At 40.4% G+C, this 19,367-nt stretch overlaps 2 protein-coding genes across 2 annotated transcripts; both read right to left on the bottom strand.

Annotated features, from left to right (window-relative positions):
- Positions 1 to 6,111: 6,111 nt before the first annotated feature.
- LOC122000506 (LOB domain-containing protein 1-like) lies at positions 6,112 to 7,084 on the bottom strand. The gene is made up of 2 exons (XM_042554894.1): positions 6,786 to 7,084; positions 6,112 to 6,533 (listed from the first exon to the last, which is right to left on the bottom strand). Exons 1-2 carry the CDS (start codon positions 7,038 to 7,040, stop codon positions 6,168 to 6,170), a joined length of 621 nt encoding a protein of 206 aa, XP_042410828.1. The 5' UTR covers positions 7,041 to 7,084; the 3' UTR covers positions 6,112 to 6,167.
- A 7,668-nt stretch (positions 7,085 to 14,752) lies between these two features.
- LOC121996740 (receptor-like serine/threonine-protein kinase SD1-8) lies at positions 14,753 to 16,497 on the bottom strand. The gene is made up of 2 exons (XM_042550819.1): positions 15,993 to 16,497; positions 14,753 to 14,820 (listed from the first exon to the last, which is right to left on the bottom strand). Exons 1-2 carry the CDS (start codon positions 16,495 to 16,497, stop codon positions 14,753 to 14,755), a joined length of 573 nt encoding a protein of 190 aa, XP_042406753.1.
- Between the last annotated feature and the right edge of the window lie 2,870 nt (positions 16,498 to 19,367).

Consider the following 19,367-nt stretch of genomic DNA (forward strand, 5'->3'; position numbering starts at 1 on the left):
GACAGTCGCAAAATAACAGCCAGATGGTCATAAAATTGAGACTGAGTTGGCGTCTATTGGTTCCATATTAAAAATATATGAAAAAAAAATAATAAGGGTATAAGATAAAGATTTAAAATGAGAATTTTTAAATATAGCCTACAAATAAATTTATGAGAACGTAAAATATAAAGCAGATACTCACACATTGTTATAGAGATATGCAAACTTTTTATCCTAACTATTAGATCCATGGTCGAGGTGAAATGTGAAAAGGAGGTAATGATAATAATAGAAATAATTTTTAATTAATTTGAATTAATTAAGATTTATTATATTTGACACGACATGAATTAAATAAGAAAAATAATATTTTCAAGTATATTATATTACTATGTTTATAATTATTATGATGATATGTCTTATTTAATCTTTCTATTATTGTGTTAGATAATTTATATAAATAAATTTATTAGTTTTAGTAATATAATCATAAAAAAGTTTTATGTTATTTCTCTCCTCTACTTATTAATTTCAACATGATATCATAGCTACAAGAATTTCTATTTCGCGATTTGATATCATCATATAGTACGACAACCTCGACAATTTCGATAATAATAATTTTTTTTCACCTTTCATCAACAACTCCTTTTATCGACGCACCGCCACAGCGCCATCTGTCTGCACCTCCTAATTTTCCTTTCGCACCACCGCCACGTCTCACCGTGAAACAGGACTACAGAATGTCTCTTGGTGAAATGTCAAGTTTTTCAAACGTTTTTGGATTTTTAACTTCTGATGGTTCCATGGCTACAGGTTGTTAAAGTATCAATTTTCTATTGCATACAAATATCGATTCACAGAAATTGAGATTTATGTTCTGTTAGATACTTCTTTGTGGCTATATTGTTTATTCGGTTTAAAAGGAGCATGCCGACCCGGCAATCTCACTACAACTAATTCGGTAAGGTCAAAGAATTCCGGAGAGCCAGATCTTTTCTGCAGGATGATGATGAATTGATAAAACAAATGGGAGTTTTCAGTGACAAGAGAGGCCATTTAAACTCTGGGCATGGCAAACTTTCAGATTCCATGCCAAACTAATACTGCACAAGGGAGCTTCAATGATTCTTTTAACTTGACAAGTGTTTTTATTCACCACCGATAGTGTCAAGTACTATTTTCAGCCATCGAAAATTCTTCCAGTAAAATCTATTACTATCAAGGGACGAGTTATTTATTTTTGATATTAGATACTCAATGACATCAAGGCGATCAAAAATAAAGTTTAGACCGATGTCAAATTTATCACATCGTTAGTCATATTGGTATTCATTGCTCTAGAAGATTTGATTGGTCTTATAGTCAGAGAAGATGTCAAATTTATCTCAGAATTGAACATATTGGTATTCAATGTCCTAAAAGATTTGACTCAAATTTTGCTGGTGGTCCTACAGCATTGGGGCAACCAACTATTTCACAAGGAGAGCACGCATCTTCAAATCGACCACCACCTTCTTGGCATTCTATAGCCCAATCATCTCATTCTGGAGCATTCTCACATTCTATCTCTCATAATATAGGTTCATCGACTCTTGAGAATCCAGGATGACATCCGGATTCTGGAGCAACTCATCATGTCACACCTGAATATAATATTATCACAGAAGCTTCGCGTTATGGTTGACCCGACATGGTACAGATAGGTAATGGCTCAGATTTACAAATTACTCACATTAGAAACACATCTTTTCACTCATGCGGTCGTACTTTTTGCATGTGTAATACTCTTCATGTTCCTTCTATTACTAAAAATTTACTTTCCGTCCGTCAATTTGCTCTTGATAATAATGTGTTCTTTGAATTTCATCATCATCATTGTCTTGTGAAGGATCCCACAACAGGAAATATTCTACTTCGAGAAAATATTAAAGACGGTCTTTATCATCTTCAAGCCACCTATACTAATGCGTTTGTTGGAGAACGCACTAATAAATTCTCTTGGCACTCATGTCTTGGTCATCCGTCTCTACGTGTTGTTCAGAATATCATTAACCAGTATGGTTTACCAATTTCTTTAGCCTCCTCTTCTCAGTTATGTGAAGCTTGCATGAAAGCAAAATCTCATAAATTATCTTTTATGTTTTCTTCTCACACTTCTAGTTTTCCTTTAGAAATTATTTACTCTGATGTGTGGGGTCCTGCTCCTATTCTATCTAATAAAGGTTTTCTTTATTATGTTATTTGTATTGACAATTTCAGCAAGTTTACTTGGATTTTTCTTATGAAAAGAAAGTCTGATCTCTTTGATATTTTTTGTCGCTTTCAAAAACAGATTGAGCGCTATTTTTATCGTAAAATTCTCTCCCTTCATTCTGATTGGGGTGGAGAGTATCAAGCGCTTCATCATCATCTTACTTCCTCTGGCATCATCCATCGAGTCTCTTGTCCCCACACTCCTGAACAAAATGGATCCGCCGAGAGAAAACATTGTCATGTGGTTGAAACTGCCTTAGCTCTTCTTAATCATGTCTCGACTCCTCTTAAATTTTGGGATGATGTCATCCAAACCGCGGTCTGCCTTATCAATCGTTTACTCACTCCACTACTTCAAAATAAGTGTCCCTTGGAAAGACTTTATAATTATCTTCTAGATTACTCCTTCTTTCGTATCTTTGATTGCACATGTTATCCTTGGCTATGACCTTACTCTAAGAATAAGTTAAACCCTTGCTCTTTACAATGTGTTTTCCTTTATTATAGTAATTTGCATCATGGGTACCGTTGCCTCCATATTTCGACCGGTCAAATATATATTTCTCGACATGTTGCTTTTGATGAATCTCTATTTCCGTTTGCAGTTGCTACCTCATATGCTCCTTCAGATAATCAAGGCAACTATCTAATATCACCAAGCAACATACTAGAAGCTCCACATATTGATTCATCAGGACATATTGAAAGTACAAGGAGGGATGATATCTTGGGTCCTGCTCTATCTCCACAAGTTCCTGTAAACTCGACGGCTAATGGTGATCCACTCTCTAGTTTTGATTCTCATCCGTCTAACCACTCATCTCCGAGTAGCTCTGATGATGATATTCGTCAACGGATGCTTCCTCTAAGCGATATTTATGCACAATGTCAACTAATTTCCACTTGTTATCCTCTTCCAAGTGCTCTTATTGCTTCCTCAAATTTTGTTGAACCTTTTAGTTTTACACAGACAGTCAAAGATCCAAATTGACGTGCTGCGATGGTTACAGAATTTGATGCTCTTCTTCATAATGCAACCTGGAGCTTAGTCACTCGTACCCCATCTATGAATATTGTGGGCTCTAAATGGGTTTATCGAATTAAGTATCGTGTAGATGGTTCTATTGAATGTTACAAACCTTGCCTTGTTGCTAAAGACTTTAATCAACAACCAGGTATTGACTTCAATGATACTTTTAGTCCAGTAGTCAAAATTACAACTATCAGATTGCTACTATCTATAGCTGTAAGCTCCAATTGGGCAATACGCCAATTAGATGTTTCCAATACTTCCCTTCATGGCCACCTTGAAGAAACTGTTTATATGGAGAAACCTCCTAGATTCATCCATCCACAACTTTCAACACATATGTGTCAACTTCAGAAATCTATATATGGTCTTCGACAAGCACCTCGTGCATGGTTTCATCGTCTATCTACTTGATCTCATACTCAAGGATTTTCTGGCTCAAAAACAGACTCTTCCCTATTCTACAAATGTCATGAGGAATTTTTAATATTTGTTCTAATTTATGTGTATGATATATTAATAACTGGTAGTGATCAAAACGACATTACTACTTCATCTTCTCCTTTAAGAGTTTCCTATTCGGGATCTTGGCAATGCTCATTTTTTCCTTGGCATAGAGTTTCTTTCACATTCTGAAGGTTGTCATCTCTCTCAGAGCAAATACATTACTGAGCTCCTATAACAAGTTAAAATGGATGGTGCACGTCCTATATCCACACCAATCATTGAGGGTAGTTTCACTGCACCTTCATCCTCCTCTTCGATGTCTGACCGCTAGATTTACCGTAGTATTGTTGGTGTTCTACAATATATCACAATTACACGATCCGATATTGCTTTCGCTGTGAATCGTGCATGTCAATTTATGCATACTCCTACTGAACATCATTGGGAAGGTGTTAAGCGAATTCTTTGATATCTCAAAGGCACTATTCTACATAGTCTTCTTTTATATCGTCAGTCTTCAAGAGAGTTGATTGCCTACAGTGATGCAAATTGGGTTGGATCTCCCGAAGATAGATGTTCTACTAGTGGATATGTTATATTTCTTGGGCGAAATTTTGTTTCCTAGCTTTCAAAGAAGCAACCTATAGTCTCTCGCTCGAGTACTGAAGCTGAATATAAAGCTATCGCTAACGCAATGTCAGAAATTATTTGGCTACAATCTCTTCTTTCAGAATTACACTTTTTCCCAACTGCTACGCCTAAAATATGGTGTGATAATATTGGAGCAACTTATCTTGCGGCAAATCCGGGGTTTCATGCTCGTACCAAGCATGTAGAGATTGATTTTCATTTTGTTCGCGAGCGTGTAGAGACTCGACAACTTTCGGTTTCTTATATCTCTACGGAAGATCAAATTACTGATATATTTACTAAGTCATTATCTAGGCAATGTTTCACAAAGCTAACACTCAAACTCAACGTTCAAGCACTCCCGTTGAGTTTGTTGGGGGATAATGACAACAATAGAAATAATCTTTAATTGATTTCAATCAATTGAGATTTATTATATTTGGCACACAATCAAGATCGATATGAATTAAATAGGAAAAATAATATTTCCAAATATATTATATTAGTATGTTTATAATTATTATGATTGTATACCTTATTTAATCTTTCCATTGTTGTGTTGGATAATTTGTATAAATAAGCCTATTGGATTTAGTAATAAGATCATCAAAAAATTTTATGTTATTTCTCTCCTCTACTTATTAATTTCAACAGTGTGGACTTTTAAAGGAGAGAATTTTAAGTGAAAAGTTCAAACAAATTAAGGATGACTTAATATTTGACGAAAATTCTAGGAGAGTGAACCCTAGGTGGTGAAAAGTCTAAATAGGTAAATAATGATCAGATGCTTGATGGATATCCTGGGAAAATAAATCCTAGGTGGTAAAAAGCTCAAGCATGTCAAAGATGATCGGATGCTTGATTGAAATCCTGGGAAGTGACCCCTAGGTAATAAAAAAGTTTTAAAAGAGAGGAGTAACCTCGATTAACCGGATGTTTGAGATGAGAACAGGAACAAGTCAAAGCTGATTGAATGCTTGAGGGAGGTTTGAACCATGAGAATAATAATAGTCCTTCGTTTAAAGGAAAAATTGTTAGAAATACAATTAAAGTCCTACATGAGAAATACATTGCAAAGATCATGTATTTATAAGATGAATGATATTTCCTTTGTAATGATGCCTTTTGGATTGAGTCAAAAAATAAATTCATGAAAACTTAAGCTCAAAGTGTATAATATCATACTATTGTGAAGATTTATAAATTCTTTTGGTCTTAACAAAGTCAATGAAATTAACTGTGAAATTAGGGACGAATCTAATATAGGACTAGGCCCCCAAAGGTGGAGGAAGAGTTTAGCCCGTCAGTTGTCGACCGGTCGATCATGCTACTCTGTGACAATATCTTCATGGAGCAAGTCATTACACAGCTGGTAGATACATCAATTCGGAAATCTCTCGAAAGTGAAGGAAGAGTTTAGGCTACCGCCGATTAGCCGATCATGCCGCCCTATGACGGCGCCTTCATCATGTAAGTCATCTCATAGTTTGAAGACACATTAACCTACCCTACCAATTTAAAATCCTACATCCGTCCCATGTGAAATCGTAACTTGGTGTCTTAGAATTATCCTAAAAAGTTGAGGAAGATAAACTGCATATCGAAAAAAAAGCTAAAAAAGTATTTTTAAAAATTGATACAGTGATTTATTAATTTTAAAAATAAAATATATAATTTAATTATTAAGAAAATAAATTAGTGTTGGGGGTAAAAGATGATACGCCTCTTCCCAACCCACAGCCGTGGAAAAGAGCAGGCACCGACATTTAGAAATTAAACTACTGTGAACATAGTTATTCCTGGATTTAATTATAAAAACTTTCTATATGTCCCACGACGGCTCGCATCCTGAGGAATTGGCAAATACGTAGCTCTGGCTGATGTCTTCGAGGACGCAGTAATCAGAAGCATCGTTGTTCTGAAACATGCAGTTTGGAATTGGATCGGGTTGTTGAGAGGAGGAATCTTGCTCGATGTCCATGCAAATCAGGGCGAGCAAGTTCTTGTTCTGAGCTTGGAGGTTGATGAGCTCGGCCTGAGTCCGGGCCAGTTGAGCTTGAAGCTCGCCGACTTGCTTCTGAAGGTGGCATATCGTGCCTGCACACCCGTAAACTGGATCGCGAATTCGGGCGCTGGCTTCGTACACCATGCTACTCACTGCATCGGCTCTTTGGCTCTCTGGCAAATCCTGCCACCGTGTGGTTGCATGTGGTTATGTTAAGTTTTGATTCGCTAACTTAAAGACAGTACTCAAGTAGTATAAAAAAATTGAATTTCATAATAGCTAAACTTTCTTTAAACTGAATTGCCATGTCATTGTCTACTTAAGGACAGCGATGGATGAATTATTAATGAAATGCTAATTTGTGTTCCGAAATTGGAACCTAAACCCATTTTTTTCAGTGGAATTCTTAAATTTGATCGATTTAAACGAGTATACCTGCAAGAGTTTGATAATGTTGCTGGCGCCGAAGAGGCGGTGCGCGGTGGTGAACTTGAGTGGCTCCGTCCGCGGAAAATAAGGCGCGAGCACGCACTTGTCGGCGCACCGTCGGCGAAGGATCTTGCAGGCGGCGCAGGGGCTGTGGATTGAGGTAGGCGCCGGCAGGGACGAAATGGGCGACGACGACGTAGGGGAGGAATTTGAAGAGTTGGAGAAGTGGTGGAAGCTGGTGGTGACGTCACTAGACTCCATGGCGATCAGAGAGGGAAAGAGAGAGAATGATGATGACTGATGAGGCGGTGGCAGAGGGAATTGCGGTTTACTGGAATAATCGAGCCACCGGAGAATAAATATATAGAGGCGTGGGAAGGAAGGAGAACGTGTTCCCTCGGATGGGTGGCATTAAATCACGTGTTGCAGTTTACCGTTCTTGATTAATTAGCAGGCGAATGCTCATTGAGTCATTGATGCGGCAGAACCAGTCACATGCTCATACGATCAAAAAATCATATTAAATTGTCAGTCAAATTTAAGGTGGATCTGAAGTGCCCGAAAGGAAATCGAACTCAACTCAGATGAGATTCAGACTTGAACGAACCTACTTAACATATTCATTTCAAGAAAGAAATTTTACTTGAAGACAAAATAGCTATTAAGACTTGGGCTTAGTCATCGACATCATCCTTACTCGGTCTTAGTCATCGATATCACTCCTATCTTGACTCCGAATTCCGACTTCGTTCCTATCTCGGCCTCAAATCCAGACATCCTTCCTTGCCTCAGTCTTAGATCCCGACATCATAATGTCTCAACCTCAGATCCTAACATTATCCATACCTTAGTATCAGATCCCAACACCGCTCCCAGCTCAACCTCAAATCTTGACATCTTTCCTACTCAATCTCAAGTCCCAACATCCTCCCTATCTCGTCCTTGGTTGTCAACTGTGTCTATCCTCAAAGTCACTCAACATCTGTAAGGACCCGTCTTCTACTGGCTAGGCTGTAAGGTCAGGCTGCACACCGTGCTGCAAGCTGACCATCTTTGGTCTAGGTGCGGAAAGCTGTACCAATTTAGAACTTTACTAAGCCAATTGGTCCTACATGTGCTAAGGGATGTAATCTAGGCGTATCCTACATCGATGGTCAAAGAGTCGAATTTCAAGGTCTCTTGGTCAAAACCCAACTTCCAATCGATCCGATTGATCTCAATCGATCACTGTTGGATCGATCCCAATATTGTACGTAATATTCCGATCGATCGGTTAATCCGGTCCAGCCGATCGATTCTTTCCGTCAGCGGATGGGCGATTTCGATCGTCGAATGATCGATCGATCCTCGCTGCTTGCGATGCGATAGAATGCTGTCGCATGAGAATCCGATCGTGGTTTCTGCGTCGTTTGCTCGATCCGACTGATTATGTTGGATATTGCGATAGCCATCGATCGGCGATCGGCCCTCATCGTCGGGATCGGGTAACCGAACCGCCACGTATGATCTCATATACCAACTTCAACCCCGTTCGAAAAGCAACTTACATCTACCAACTCGCATTCTAGCATATTTCACTAGATTCATAATTTTGAGCAATGCATTTTGAGCTAAACTAAAATGACAAGGTTCTAATAGTTAGACTTGCTAAAACCTTAAGATCTTCATTCCAAACTCCTTTTCACACACATCGTCGTTGATTGTCCTCCACCTCGCTCCATCTTTTCCTTTATCTCGTGTATAAGGAAAAGAGTATCTGTAAGCTTGAGAGCTTAGTAAGAAATCATCTACCTCATTAAAACATGCATACGATGTAATTTATGTTTTTAAAACATGCTATTTGAAACATATGAATATTGAACATGTAAAAGCATAGCATGGCATACAAACAAACTAGTCATGGCAACAAGTGCTAGCATAAGATATCAGAAAATGAACCGATACAAAAGCTGAGCTGAGCTAATTCTAAACTAATGCTAAAGCTGTCTGAATCCTCATAACTATTTGTGAAGTTTTGAAAACTATTTTCATAAATAGATTAAAATAATAATCATATTGGCGATGGGCCCCCACATGCCCATGCATCCGATCCCTAACTAGACCCGGGTTTGCAAGTCCCGAATTTAGTAGGGTTACTAGGTTATCTAAATATAGGATATCTAATCCAATACATTGCCTTTGCTAAAATAAAATACTGATTATAGTTGAGTTCTTCTTATATTGCTATTTCTAGGTTATCTGAACCTAGAGCTAGGTTATCTAAACCTGGAGGCGATTGTTGGAGCCCACCCATTGGACCGTAGCCCCATATGACTATAGTAAACTATACATACTGAATAAATGCTTCATTGCATTTACTAAGCTATTAAAATGCCTACGCTTATCCTTTTCCGCTGTCGCATATATTATCGACCTAGTGTGCACTCACAACCTATGTCAAAATTATGCTACTAAAAGCAAAAATCCACGAGAGCTACTTAACCGCGTGGGGTTTCTACCTCGTCAAGTTTTACAAATCTAAGCTTAGGTTTCCTTGGAGAAGATCCCTTGATCTCCTCTCACGTGTTCCTCTCGCGAGAAGAGGCGCCCTCCGATCCGAGATGGCCGGAAGGTGTTCTTGGAGCCTTGGGACGGAACCCTAGCCCTGGGGTTGCTGCCGAGAGGAGAAGGAAGGAGAAGAGGCGTGGGGTTTTGGAGAGGAAAGTTGAATAAACAATTTCATAACTCCTCTCTTAATCTCCCTATTTATATTAAGTGGTTAATTTGCCTAACTTAAGTATAAACATAATTGATTCCCTTTCCTTCCCTGCTTGGTTCACTTGGTTACTAGAGCTATCTATAAGTCGTAGGATCCCAGGGTTCTGGTTCATACTACTTACGACCCTTTTACGATTCTATTTGTTTTACTGCACGCCACTAAAAATTCTAAAAAATCCTAAGATTCCAAAAAATCATAGAATATTTCTAAAATAATTTTGAGAATTTTACCTTATGAAAAGTTAGAACTTAGAATAACTCAGGATACATCTCCTACTGCTCATACTCCCATGTTGCCTCTTCACGCTATGTGATTTTGCCAAATAACTTTACTAATGGTACCTCTTTATTCATGATTTCTTAACTGCTCGGTTCTATTATCCGAATAGGCCAATCCGAGGTCTACGGACTTGTCGATCGAGGCTCAATCACCTGGGTGGCATCTGAGATATGCTTCTTCAGCATGGAGACATGAAATACGTTGTGGATAGCTGACATCTCCTGGGGTAGCTCTATCTCATATGCTACCTTGCCCACTCTTCTAGTGATAAGGTATGGTCCCACATATCTGGGACTTAATTTGCCCTTCTTCCCAAAACGCATTACTCCCTTCATGGGAGCTACTCTGAGGAATACTGAATCCCCAACTGAAAACTCTAAGGGCATGTTTGGTTCAAGGTTATTCTTCATAACCTTGGTTATCCAACCAAGGTTATATTGTTTAACCTTGTTTGGTTCAAGTAATGAGTGATTCCAAAGTTATATTTGATTCCCGCCACGTCAGCAAAATGGGATTATATCCCGGAATCAAAAAACCTCCAAATCGTAAGGTTTTGGACGATTCCGGGGTTAAGTAAATTATTTTCTCAAATATAACCTTCCTTCTTCGCTGTTTATCTCGACACTTTTTTTCCTTTTTGTGGCAAAGCCTACAGCAGCGGTGACAGATTCTCTTCGAACCAGCGGCATTTTCTTTGATTCCTTGTAACTTCTTCATCCAACCTGCACTAGTTGCCTATCATAAATAATCATTTGACTAGTCAAACAAAAATATGACATAGAAGGTTTCTAAGTCAATTATCTAGTTGACTTGCAATTAGCCACTTGATTATAGATATTATAGTCAACTACATGAACATAAATATATTCAAAATAAGTTTCTTGTCGGCTGCTTAATCTATATTATAGAAGAAGATCTAGAGAGGTCGGAGGGGAGGGATCTCACACGCTTTCTTCATTTTTTTCTAAGATGAAAACTACCAAAAAACAAAAATGCTTGTGAAAAAAAATCGATGATTTTTGCTACTTGTTTCCATTGCTGAAATCCTCTCCCTAAGTTGTGTTTGGAATTGGAAGTGATCCATCGATGCCTTGGTCTTGGTCGTTTAGTTTAATTTGGGGAAGATAACTAAATATTAATATTAATAATTTATTTTATTTTATTTTTAAAAAATTAATCAAATATTAAATTAATTTAACTATAAAAATATCTATTCAGGGTATTAAAAGGGTATTAAAGTAAAATTAAATTATGTTATACACTAAAACCTTCAACCAAACAAATTTTTATTACATTATCTAGGATTGAACCAAACAATATTAGGTTATGTTGTATTCCCTATAACCTTGGTTATGTGATTACCTAGTAATCACATAACTAAGGTTATAAATGATGACTTGAACCAAACGCACCCTAAGGGTCTGCGCCGTGTATCAGCATAGCTTTTCCAGAGCAGTGAGTTGTCTCTCTCGCGGACTCGATCTGTTTGTATATGTGGTATCAGTACTAGATTTACGAGTTCTAGTTCTTTGTCACCACTCTCATACCAAAGTGATTGAGATCTACACCTCCCATAGAGAGCCTCGTATACAGACGACATGATGATAGAAACGCTAGGCATATTTGCAAACTCGCTCGCTACATTCTGATATGATATTTGCAACGCCTGGGCTCCGAGCATGCTCGGGAGGATGAAAGTGTCGACTTCGAGGATTGTCGCAACGATCGCACAAGGTACACACACTTAAGTGTGATGTAAATCTGTCTCTCTATCTCGAGATGATAGTCGAACTCCATGCTGCGATCTCCTTGAGATACAGGCGCTACAACATTGAGTAGGCCGCCTAACTAAGAAGTGGGGTTTAGTCAACTCAATCGAATCCGGATGGTATCAAAACCATTCGTGGTTCAATCCCATTCCGAAATTCCATGGATCGGATAGTGCAGCACCTTCTCATCGGTTCACCCTTGTCTCGATGCGTTACGGTGCTAACATCTAGCGATGTCTCTTTTCATCCAGCCACCAAAATGTTTCTTCAAGTACGTATCTTGGTGGAACCTGGATGTATAGAGTCCTGAGTCTCATCTAAAATCTTTCTCTTTAATTCCTCCGATGGAGTCTGCCAAAGTACAATCCCACTATCTGACACGACCTCTGATCTACCTTGATACCTCCTTGCTTGATTTTAATTTCGTGATCCTGCTCCGAGGTATCAATGTCACCAAGCGTTAGGTGCTAATGTCGTAGAGAGTTGTCCCATAAGTTCGAGACCAAAATCGGTGATCTCGTAGGGCGGTGACATGGCGGGGAGTAAGGTAGCATCGACTTTACGCTGCGTCGCCACACCTTATTGGCTTTTTCCGGTAGAGGATGTCTATGTCATAATCTTTGCCACATCAGCTACATATCCGGATATTCAGATCCTTTTGAGTGAAGAAATACGACTAATGATCAGATATGTATCCTCCGTCGAGCTCCATACAAGTAATGTCTCCAAATTTTGAGAGCGAACACGATTGCTGCAAGCTCAAGATCATGAGTAGGATAGTTCCTCTCATAGTCCTTGAGTTGTGCGAAGCATAGGCGATCACCTTACCATCTTGCATCAAGATCCTCCTAGTCCCAATTTAGAGGCGTCACTATAAATATCAAAGTCGCCTGTTGGTGTAGAGCCGAATAGGTGCAGTCATCTCTTTAGCTCTGTCTCATTGCGTTTCATGCCCCCATCCTTGAAATTTTATGTTCTTCCCGTGAGGAGGCTGAGGCTATCCGAGAAACCTCACAAACTCTGTAATAACCTAGTCCCAAAGCTCCGATCTCTCATGCCTGGTCTTTCCATACGACTTCTATTTTCTTACTAGGGTCTACCATGATACCATCCTTGGAGATGATGTGACCCGTAAAGGCTACCGATCGAGTATCAGCGCATTGTGATATTCTGGAGGGTCAATACTATTTGTGCTCTGTGTTCTTCTTGAGTTACGGAATAGATAAGGATATCATCGATGAAACGATGACAAACTTATCTAAGTATTCTATACCCTGCTCATGAGGTCCATGAAAGTAGTTGGAGCATTTGTCACGCCAAAGGGCATGACTACGAACTATCCATATCTGGTCCTGAAAGCCGTCTTGGGTATATCACCTTCTTTAACTTTCACCGATGATAACCGATCGAGGTCTATCTTAGAGAACACTTTGCTCCTTTGATCGAACAGGTCATCTATTCTAGGAAGAGGATACATGTTCTGATGGTGACTTGGTTGGTGCTAGTTAGTCTATGACGCTACCTGCCTCCTTCTTCTTCACAATACAGGCCTCCCATGGTGAGTGACTAGGAGAGTATGAAGCCCCGCTCATGGTTGTTCATCGAGTTCTGATCAGTCCTTGGAGCCATGTGGTAAGTGCTTTGGAGATAGGATTTGTACGGGAATGAGTTCTATCTCAATTCAATCTCACGTCAGGTGCTAGACTGTAACTCCTCGGGGAGTCAGTCAGTCCACTCGGACCTCGTCTGTTGTTGTCCTTATCCCCGACCGACATTGACTACATGCGTTAAAATCCCATATCCTATATCCATTAACTCGTGCTTTTAGAGTGAGAGAAACTTTTGGCTCTTCGTTCTCGACATATTCAAACTATACTTTGCTCAGTTGGAATATGACTCTTTACACGCATTCTATAGAGCAATTTGATCCGATTAGAAGTTTATTCCAAAATTACATCGAGTATATACTATCGGATCACAAAAGAGTTCTCTGTCGCTATAATGACTACCGCCCGAGCGCCGTAGATGCATAATTTCTCCTCAGAGGTAATGGTAATCGAACCGACTCACCTACCTCCGGGTAACACGCAAATGCCCCAAATATATAAGAATGGGTTGCATATTCGAATAAGGCGGTTGTACTTTTCAGAAATATTGATCGACTCAAACAACTATCGAGGCATTTGCTACGTCTCGGTGTGAGTATATCTCCCATTGGTCATAATGGAGGGCTTCTAATGCCTGGCGGATATGTGACCATCTAGAACCCGCATCGACGTACGGCTGCTTGTGACGATCATCGCTATGGTTGAGGAAGACTAGTCTTGTTTGGGCAGCCATATGCCCTTCTTGTCCACATTCAAAGCATCCTCGTGTGCCCTTGGTGAAATTTCCCACAAGTAGCACATTTGGGATAACTAGTCGCTTTTACTAGTTGGTCCTCCTGTAACTCCGTTTGCCATTCTTTGAGTTCCCTTTCGAGAGTTGTGGGTTTCTAAGAGCGAGCCTTGCCCTGGACTCGAGAGGACTTGCTTTGCTATTTGATATTGTTCTGGTAGTGTTTGGTGGTGAGCACACTCGACTAGTTCTTGTTCTTTGGTTGGCGCCTATGAGCCGCCCCACGCTCATTGCTATTTCCCCTAGATCTTGAGCATCAACCGGACTCATTCTTTTTCCAGACTAGTTCGAGGCGACGAGCGACCTATTGAATTTCTTCACGGCTTCCTCATCGATAGGTTGCTCTCCGACGAACTCGTCGTGAATGGCGGTTTCAGTATGAAAGAACTCCTGAAGAATTCTTTCGAAGTCAGCCCATGTTATTCGGTTCATTGGGCGCTTCAATTCTCCTCCACCACACGTGCATCTCCTGCAGCGGAAGGAGGCACACTTCACTTTTCATGCTCCGGCCAGTCCAAAGCTCCATCGTACTCTCAAATGTTATGAACCGCATCCCATGGTTCACGGTGCTCGAGAAGTTCTCGCTTGACTCACTGGATGAGCTTTCTTGCTTTGCCTCTTTAGTGCCTTGGGTAAGTGTGGTAGCGGTGGAGCCTCTATAACTCTTGGTTCACTGTGTGACTGTGGAGCCAGTACGAGTACAGCCTTTAAGGTATATCCTCATTGGCTTACATTGCTGCTCGCTATTGTTTGTTTAATCTACTGGTGAGCTACTCGGCGCCGGTGGCCTCGGCCGAGGCGTCCTGTGAGTAGGCCCTTCTATGGGTGGGCGCCATCTCTAAAGGAACAAAGGACATACATAACTAAAGCATCATGTTTACATAGCTAATACTATCATGTTAGTTACTATCACAGATGAGCATACTTTAGTTATCTACAAACATGAAAGCAATAAACATAACAAAGTGAGAGGTATTCTTACTTGGAAGCTGCAGGTTCAATGTTGATGTGTGTGTAGGAAGTATGTAAGGACCCGTCTTCTACTGGCTAGGCTGTAAGGTCGGACCGTCACAATATGCTGTGCTAAGCTATATCCATGACCATCACTGGTCTAGGTGCGGAAAGCTGTACCAATTTAGAACTTTACTAAGCCAATACCAGTTCTTGGTCCTACATGTGCTAAGGGATGTAATCTAAGGTATACATGGCGTATCCAACATCCCCGATGGTCAAAGAGCTGAATTTCAAGGTCTCTTGGTCAAAACCCAACTTCCCAATCGATCCCGATTGATCTCAATCGATTGCAAGCTGTTGGATCGATCCAGATTGCTACTGTGCTCGGGGTAACATTCTGGATCGATCGGCTGATCGATCCAGACTGGTTAATCGATCCAGCGATCGATTCCAGAGCTCTCTGTTCGCGGGAGCGATTTCCCGATCGATCGAATGATCGATCCTTGAACCTTCTGTTTGCGATAGAATGCGACTGAATCGATCGGCTGATCGATCCAGAAGCTTATTGTTAGCGGAACCAGGCTCCCAATCGATCCACTGATCGATTGAGGGCCCCCAATCGATCGGCTGATCGATCGGGGTTTCTGATTTCGTATCAGAACCTGATTTCAGCCCTGGTTCGAGCAGAAATCTCATATACCAACTCTAAACTAACTGAAATGCATTCTAACATCAATTATCTAGCATTCTAAACATGGCGTGATGCATATTTCACTAGTTCATGATTTTTGAGCAAACTGAAATGCGAAACTAAAAATGACAAGGTTCTAATAGTTAGACTTGCTAAAACCCTTAAGATCTTCATTCCAAACTCCTTTTTCACACACACATCTGTTAGGACCAAAAGTAGCTAGAGGGGGGGGGGGGATGAATAGCTCGTCGCGTTCGCTCGGTGCTTGGCGTTGCTCGGCGTTGCTTGTTTCTTCAAGAATATGCAGCGGAAAATACAGAAACAAATACAACCACGCTAACACTAGGATTTTACTTGGTATCCACCTCCAAAGGAGGTGACTAATCCGCTGCTGCTAATGTTGGAAGCGGTGTAGCCTGTGCAGGAGCAATTCTTCAAGCACCAGGTTTGGCACTCTTCCAGACTCATGCTCCGGTTCACCGACGACGACGACGACGACGTGTCCGGCAACTTCACGCTGTTCTTCCTGAAGAACCCGTCGGTGTCGTTACTGCAATCCAACGCCGTGGTGCGCACGCAGCCGCCGGAGGTGTCCTGGATGACCTCCCAATTGATGGAGTTCTTGGGGTGGAACCTCGGCAGGCATTTGCACTGCGGCCACGTGTTGGGGTAGCACACGGCGTTGGGTCCGCAGGGGGACACTCTGTCGCAGCGATCCATCGGCATGTACGACTGCACGATCCATGACTGGGCCGACTCACTCCACAACTCGCCGCTCATCAACCCTGAGGGCGTCAGAACCTCCCTCATGATCACTGACGGGTTGTGGAGGAAGTACGAGTGCGCCACTTCTTCGGAGATTACCAGCATATAGTAACCCACGAAGCTCTCCGTCAGACTCCGAGGCACGCCGCTGAAGTAGAGGCCGTTCCACGGCCCCGACCGCCCCACCAAGTGTCCGGTCAATGCCTTTGACCCACTTGGACTTTTTCGGCTGCGGCATCCGGTCATCCGGCATCCGCCATCTTAGGACTCACCCACCCAATAGGACTTCTCGGTCGTGCAAGCAAATCTTCACCCATCCGACTTCTCTCTGGAAGCAGTTCGATCAATTTCAACTCGATTGTACGGTCAATTTTCGATCCTTTGCCTCGGCTCCTGGATCTCCTCATCGGATTTTTCATCACCCACGTTCACTCACCGAGTCACTCACGCCACTGGGTTTCCATCTCTTCACTTCACGACTTTTTCGTTCACGCTTCGCCACCACTAGGACTTTCTGGCTTCACCACGTGATTTCAGCCGGCTTCCTCACTAGGACTCACACCGCCACTCCACGGGAGATTTTCCCGCAGCTCCACACGGTGACTCTATTCATTATAGCCACTCACTAGGACTTCATACGCGCCTGCCTAACATCCTAGGACTTTACACTATCATAAGCATATTATTATTTGATACTCTCTTTCAATTCATTTGGCATTGTCAAACGCCGGTAAACGAAGCAAGATCAGACTTGGTATCGCGGTCAACACGACCCGAGGATGTTTAACAATCTCCCCTGTTTGAATACCAATAACCACTTATCACCTTATACCACAGCATAAGGTGTTAAGTTAATCCCATAACCTCTTACTTCATGCCACTAGGTAATGAATCATAAGTTACAACCTTACATTCTTAGATAAAGAAGGCCTAAAAGCCTAACTTAAACTCTTCATTCTCCCCCTATTGGCACACATCAAACCATCTTGACACACATCGGCAGGCCTTCAATTTTCACTTTCACAAATGCCCCATTGTTGACTCTCCTCGAAGTTGCTTCATCGTTGTTCTGACTTCACTAGAACACGATAATGGTCCATACCCTTCATTAACCTTAACCCAACATTCTCCCCCAAATACCCAACCTTGAGCATTGTCAACCACTTGAAGCCACTTGAACAATGAGGATATCCACCCCCCATTAAAGTTCAACCGCTCATGCATGAAAAGCAGCGGATGAAGGTCAGGTTAACCACCTTCCCAGGTTCAAAATAATAATTTTTATATCTTTAAAGAGTCCCTCCCCATAAAGACATGAGTCATTGCACCAACAATGACTGGAATCCCTAAAACTTTAGGAAACCCAAATTTTAGAAGTTTTGAGGTTCAAATATCAAAATTTGAATACAAAATCTCAACCTAAACTTCAACTTAGCCTTCATAACCAATCCATCCTTGTTTTCGACATGAAATAAAGGTATACAAACGTGTCTTGAGGGTTAGGAATGGTTTCGAAATTCACTAAAGGTCGATAGGAAATCAACCTTAATGTAAGTGGCTGAGCGAGTGGGTTCAATCGACGAATGATCGATCCGATTGATGGTGATCGATAGCAGAGCCAATTTACGAGCACGCCATCTTTCTGATCCATCCGATTCGGATCAATCGAATGGATCGATTCCAACCCGCTGAAATTCGCAGCCCACTCGTACCCAACTTCTGAAATCCTATTCTACAAAATCCAAAATCATGAAATTTCGTGTTATGGCATAATTTATCAAGGAAAAATAGTTTTCTGAAAATACCCATTTTCAAAGATTGACTACACTTGAAAACTTCTCACAACTTTAGCGCTCCAAGTCAGGTTCTCTAATTCAATAGTGATTACTATCAAAGATAGCCTTAACAAGGTTTTCCAAAAGTATTTTGAAATAATTTTCAAAACCAATATCCCATCACATTCCTTGGGCTTAATGCACATGACTTGTACATTAGCTTTCCCAATGATGGGAAAACACATAACTATGTGTTTTGATGAACCTAAAACTCAAAAGAATGTACTAAATCAACATCTTGAGTTTTGTTCATCTTCCTAACATCTCACTTGTATCTAATGTACACTAAAACACGTACAAGTTACCTTATAGTCCTTGTGAGATGTGAGATTTTGGTTTTGCCCTAATCTAGGGATCATGCATATCTATCTAGGCATTCTAGAGATATTAGACATCCACCTAGGATGTTACTTGCCAATAATTGTTGTCAAATGCCATTCGTCCTTAATTACAAGGATTAAAAATAATTCGACTTATGGTATATATCAAAATAAAATAATTTTAAAAAAATATCCCTAAAAATACATGATGTACGAATGTCATGACATGGTATTTTGGGATGAGTTTTCATAATAAAACAATGAATTCAAAAATAGACATGATGTCATGGCATATGATGCGCAACAATCATGGCAAATTTGCATAAATAAAATATACCTAGATTACCTATCTAAATATCCTTAATCCTTAGCTAAACTTACAACTTAAACCTAGACTGCCCTAAAGTGCTTCAAGAAAACGCCAAAACCTAAATAATGTCAATTGAAATTAAGCATATTCCCAAATGTTGGCATATTCTATTTTTCCACAAGGTAGCACTTTTAAATTAGGCGGGATTGCCTTAGGTGCCTAAGAACATGCAAAAATCCCAACTTGATAATTATGAATTTCCCAATATGTGCCATTTAAGATTAAAATCAATTCTTCACCACTAGGCACATTTTACTCTTACAAGGAGTAAATAAATGTTCCATTTCATTTTCAAAGGTTAACAAAAACCTTGAAAATGCTCCTTGAGTGTCAGTAGATCTTTCTATCTGTTGATAGGTTAACTAACTGTGTATATTATCTTTACATAATTTTGATATAAAATACCTTCCTACCTTGTTTTGAAATTCGAATCTGATGGCAGAACTATGA

Source organism: Zingiber officinale, chromosome 1A (assembly GCF_018446385.1).
Source record: "Zingiber officinale cultivar Zhangliang chromosome 1A, Zo_v1.1, whole genome shotgun sequence".
Lineage (NCBI taxonomy): Eukaryota > Viridiplantae > Streptophyta > Magnoliopsida > Zingiberales > Zingiberaceae > Zingiber > Zingiber officinale.

Bases quoted from the DNA above. Each gene is read 5' to 3' on its own strand.
- LOC122000506 (XM_042554894.1), bottom strand. From the start codon at position 7,040: ATGGAGTCTAGTGACGTCACCACCAGCTTCCACCACTTCTCCAACTCT. The intron at 6,534-6,785 runs GTATACTCGTTT...ACACGGTGGCAG, and splicing joins ACATTATCAAACTCTTGCAG to GATTTGCCAGAGAGCCAAAG.
- LOC121996740 (XM_042550819.1), bottom strand. From the start codon at position 16,497: ATGCTGGTAATCTCCGAAGAAGTGGCGCACTCGTACTTCCTCCACAAC. The intron at 14,821-15,992 runs GTGGATACCAAG...TTGTTCCTTTAG, and splicing joins ATTAGTCACCTCCTTTGGAG to AGATGGCGCCCACCCATAGA.